The sequence below is a fragment of the Halichoeres trimaculatus genome, unplaced genomic scaffold (genome assembly GCF_033239565.1).
Source record: "Halichoeres trimaculatus isolate MK-OKI-2021-1 unplaced genomic scaffold, fHalTri1.1 fHalTri1_scaffold_4, whole genome shotgun sequence".
Classification (NCBI taxonomy): domain Eukaryota; kingdom Metazoa; phylum Chordata; class Actinopteri; order Labriformes; family Labridae; genus Halichoeres; species Halichoeres trimaculatus.
In genome coordinates this window covers 148,531-153,530 of record NW_027437182.1, presented here as the reverse complement: position 1 = coordinate 153,530, position 5,000 = coordinate 148,531, and the positions used below count along the sequence as shown (strand labels likewise).

Sequence of the window (5,000 nt, the reverse complement as noted above, 5' to 3'; positions counted from 1 at the left end):
CTGTGATCGTCATGTGTCTCTTTGTTACAAAGAACGATCAAACTTTGTTTCAGAGACGTCTGTGAGCCACCAGGAGAAATACAGCAGCTGCTGTCACACAGGAAGTGACCATTCTTTCAGCCAATCAGCAGACTGCAGAGTTTCTAGCTCCACCTTCTGGGGTCGGTTTAGCCTGGCACCCCAACAGAAGGGAACCAGGAAGTGGGACGGTACTGGTCGGTGATTCAGGGACTTGTCCTGATATTAGTCAAAGGAAACGCCAAATAAAATGTGTGCTGTGCCCTGACGAGCCAATCTGAACCGCTTGGTGGAAACGGGGCTTTTGCTTCTGTCCTGCTTTTGTCTCTGGTTTTCTCTCCACCTGGTCCTTCGGTAACACCTGAGAGTCTGAACCTGGATCAGTGTTTCACCCTCAGGAAACAGAAGTGAAACTGATGTTTAAGCTTAAAAAATCACTTCCTGCTGCTTCAGAAGTTTCTGCTGATGAAAAAGATCACAGAGCGTCGCAGGCGACTGTTATCAGACGTGTTTATTTTGGCAGTGTGAAACATTCAGCTCCAGGTTTAATGAAACGTTGACACAGAATCAGATCTCTACAGGTGACTCAGATACATGTGATAGATAAACACTGCAGAGATAAACCCTGTTGGTCCTTTCACTGTGTCTCCAGCTGCGTCTCAGCTGATCCTGTTGTCCAGGTGGCAGTACAGGTACATGGACACGACCATCGCAGCCACCTGAGGAAAGGAGCAGAAACGTCTTTATCTCAGGAAACGAAACCTTCTTGGTTCAACGTTGGCAGATCGGTTTACACGTCATGGACTGTTCAGGTCTGTGAGCCTGGTCAGGTAAGTGTTGCTCAGTCCAGTTAAACAGTTTTACAGAGTTTATAAGAGCCCAGAGCCGCTCTGTTTTTTTTTAGAAACGTTACCTCCAGGACAGCGATCCCTGCGGCGACGCCTCCCACGATGTTGGCGTGCTCTTTGAGGATCTTCAGGATATTTTCAAAGCAGCCCTGAGGAAGAGGAGAAGTTAGGAGATCCCACTCTGCAGAAATCATCACACAAACACAGAAAAGGTAAATAATGATGAAAACTGAGCTTTCAATGTTTCAAACACTTTGATTCATCTCAGCTGGGTCTGACACCAGGCGTCAGGAGCTCGTTAAGACATTTAAGAAACAAATCTTCCAGAAACTTTCAAGTTTATAAAGATGTAAAGGACCTCTTTCACAATGCATGTAATTTTGCCCACAGCCCTTTTTTTTGTTCATTGTGTGGTTTTTGTAGTTCACCCAGACACTCCCAAGAATATACCTTTAGAAAATCCAAGAGTCATCCAGGGCCTGTACTCTGACCTATTTTATCATCATTGCCATAGGTGTGAGCCAGGGTGCACACTTTACCCCAAAACTTACTCAAACACAAATAATCAATCATCAAATTGGGTCAAATCACCTTCACTGAAGTCTGGTGCATCTTTTGAAATCAAATGTAAAGATAAGTATTACAACTGAAAGAAGTTTTTTTCTGATGGTTTAATTAGAGCTGTAAGTGGCTGACTCACCTTCACAGCGCTGCGTTCAGCGTCCGCCGAGCTGCAGGTGGAGTTGTTGGTAGCGCAGCAGCTGGGCGGCAGACTTCCTCCGTTCTCTTTCTCAAACTTGGAGCCCAAAAAGTCGGTGTAGTTGGTGAAACCGCAGCAGTTCAGCTGGAGGGAAGGAGACACAGAAACAGGTGTAACATCCAGACTGCGCTGCTTCCTGTTGATCGTCACCTCGGGGTTCACCGTGTGACGTTTTCACAGTAAACAGCAGAAACATCTGTCTGCAATCATCTCACTGTGCTTCAAAAATGTTAAAAATCAAATTTCACTGATTTCCAGACAGAAACAGCCCACAGTCTGTAAACCTCACGCTGTGACAGGTCATCGTGGAAATATGAACATTTTCAAACCAGCTGGAAAGTTTCCACTCAAAGCTAACCAATAAGTGACCTTTGACCCCAGAGAAGATTAAAGTCTCTGTCATTTCACATTAGAGCTCCAGAAGTTACCTCCACTGAATCTGTGAAAAGCAGGTGAGCAGAGCTGGACCAACAGACAAAATCTGACAGAGATGATCAGAAAACTGCGATTGATCAGCTGTTAGATCTAAAGTCAGAGATTGATCAGCTGTTAGATCTGAAGTCAGAGATTGATCAGCTGTTAGATCTAAAGTCAGAGATTGATCAGCTGTTAGATCTAAAGTCAGAGATTGATCAGCTGTTAGATCTAAAGTCAGAGATTGATCAGCTGTTAGATCTTAAGTCAGAGATTGATCAGCTGTTAGATCTGAAGTCAGAGATTGATCAGCTGTTAGATCTAAAGTCAGAGATTGATCAGCTGTTAGATCTAAAGTCAGAGATTGATCAGCTGTTAGATCTAAAGTCAGAGATTGATCAGCTGTTAGATCTAAAGTCAGAGATTGATCAGCTGTTAGATCTAAAGTCAGAGATTGATCAGCTGTTAGATCTTAAGTCAGAGATTGATCAGCTGTTAGATCTAAAGTCAGAGATTGATCAGCTGTTAGATCTAAAGTCAGAGATTGATCAGCTGTTAGATCTAAAGTCAGAGATTGATCAGAAGGTGTTTTTGCTTGTCTGAGATCGGGTAAAGACGCCACAGAGCCACGTTTCAAAGATCTCATCAGATCAGCTCGGTTCAAACTTCATGTTCACTGTTTCTGCCAAGAAACCCAGAGATCTGTCCGTGTTTGCTCTTCAGGGGTTTGCTGCAGACCACATCAGCCAGCGGTTTCATCACTGACCCTGTTTTAACAGGACACCGTGGAAAAGTGCCTGAACGAGGCTCTGAATCAGACTTTAACGCTGCCTACAGCTGAACAGACCGAATGAAGAAGAACTGAAACCATTTCTGAAACAAGCTGGAAACTCAGAAAACTACTGGAAGTTTGGCGGTTTGGATAGAGTTGTGTTTTGGGAGTTTTCACATCTGTGAAGAAAACGTGAAAGAGTCAGAAAAACGTCAGATCCACCTCCGTCATGGTCGAGTTCCACATCCTGGTCACCACCGGGTCAGTGCCGTAGTCAGACTTCAGAGCAGGGGTGGCCCATGCCCGGAGGATCCCCTCAGCCTGAGAAAACACACACACACACACACACACACACACACACACACACACACACACACACACACACACACACACACACACACACACACACACAGTGTTAGGGTCATAAAATTGGAGGCCTGTTCATCAGAAGGCCCTTTAACCAGAACACTTTTTGGGATTTAGATCATATTTAAAAATCCAAACTAATTTCTAAGAAACAGACGTCTCGACTCATGGACGTCGTGGTTTCTGACTAACAGGTCTTCTGGTTTCCTGACTAACAGGTCTTCTGGTTTCTGACTAACAGGTCTTCTGGTTTCCTGACTAACAGGTCTTCTGGTTTCTGACTAACAGGTCTTCTGGTTTCTGACTAACAGGTCTTCTGGTTTCTGACTAACAGGTCTTCTGGTTTCCTGACTAACAGGTCTTCTGGTTTCCTGACTAACAGGTCTTCTGGTTTCTGACTAACAGGTCTTCTGGTTTCTGACTAACAGGTCTTCTGGTTTCTGACTAACAGGTCTTCTGGTTTCTGACTAACAGGTCTTCTGGTTTCTGACTAACAGGTCTTCTGGTTTCTGACTAACAGGTCTTCTGGTTTCTGACTAACAGGTCTTCTGGTTTCTGACTAACAGGTCTTCTGGTTTAGTCTTTTGTTGTGTCTTAGGGTAAGGTTTGTAGTGATTCGGTGCTGTAGCCTGAAGCTGCTCAGAGTCAGAGTTGATTTATCCTCAAACATTAAAAACTGTTTCCTGACTCGTTCTCTTGTTATTTGTGCGGGAACAATGAGCTGCTTAGATTTGCTCTGAGGTAGATTTTAAAAGCTTTTTTTCAGTTTACAACATGAAATGAGTTTAAGGAGGTGTTTCTGGGCTCATGTGAAGGTATTTCAGAGTAAATTATTCAATTTCTTCCCCGTCGGCTCAGATAAATGGTTCAGCACGTTTCACCTGTGAGCCTTGGCTCTCGGTGGAGGAGGAGGAAAGACGCGCTGAATAAAGCTCAGGCTGCTCTCACAGTCTCTTCATGTCTCACTGTGTCACTCAGAGTCCTTAAGATGCAAATAGTCTCCTGTGGATGGATTGAAGAGCAAACCCTGCAGAGCTTTAACTGCCACAGTCTCACACCGTCACACACCTGCACAGCTCTAAGTACACACACACACGGCTAACCGTGGAGTCCATGAAAATAAAAGAGTGCAGCTGATTTCATGGGCAGGAAGGGTAATTCTCAGGGAGTCACCTATTCATCAGGAATTAAATAAATCTTCTCCCACACAAAGCACGGGGGAAATAAACAGCCGCGGCCCGGCACCCGGAAAAAATGAAAGTAAATCAAAAACTGAGCGAGCCATTATTCTCCGTTCTTCCTCTCCTCCTCTTTATGGCCCTAAACGGATGGAGGCCGAACATTTACATATATATGATGATCCTGGTGCTCAGGACACTCTGCCTGCTGCACGTGTCTGCCTGCTGCATGTGTCTGCCTGCTGCATGTGTCTGCCTGCTGCATGTGTCTGCCTGCTGCATGTGTCTGCCTGCTGCGTGTGTTTACCCGCTGCGTGGTACAGGTCAGCTCCACATCCAGGCAGGAGGAGTCCTTTGTTGTCAGGGAGTTCCTCTACAGACACACAGGTTAGCCTCCTCCTCCTCCTCCCCCTCCTCTTCCTCCTCCTCCTCCCCCTCCTCCTCCTCCTCCTCCTCCTCCCTCACTCTGTTTTTCCCACTTTGATTAATAATCCCGCCGCGTAGAGTCGCACAAAGACCAATTTGATGTGAGGAGGAGGGCGCTCCACTGTAGGTCACACACAACCGTGAGTCTGTCAGCGCTGTGTGCCTGATCGAGCATTTACCCCTCTGAACCTGTGTGTGTATGTGTGTGTGTGTGTGTG

The 5,000-nt window shown here is 45.6% G+C and overlaps 1 protein-coding gene across 2 annotated transcripts in view; it reads right to left on the bottom strand.

Moving 5' to 3' along the window:
- Positions 1–642: 642 nt before the first annotated feature.
- Positions 643–5,000, bottom strand: part of LOC141789394 (tetraspanin-1-like) — a 20,549-nt gene continuing 16,191 nt past the window's right edge. For both annotated transcript variants that reach the window (XM_074668792.1, XM_074668793.1), the window contains 4 exons: positions 3,035–3,133; positions 1,567–1,710; positions 932–1,015; positions 643–737 (listed from right to left, as the gene is read on the bottom strand). In XM_074668792.1, coding sequence (XP_074524893.1) covers positions 678–737; positions 932–1,015; positions 1,567–1,710; positions 3,035–3,133 — 387 coding nt within the window. In that variant the 3' untranslated portion in view covers positions 643–677. The remainder of the gene's footprint in view (positions 738–931; positions 1,016–1,566; positions 1,711–3,034; positions 3,134–5,000) is intronic.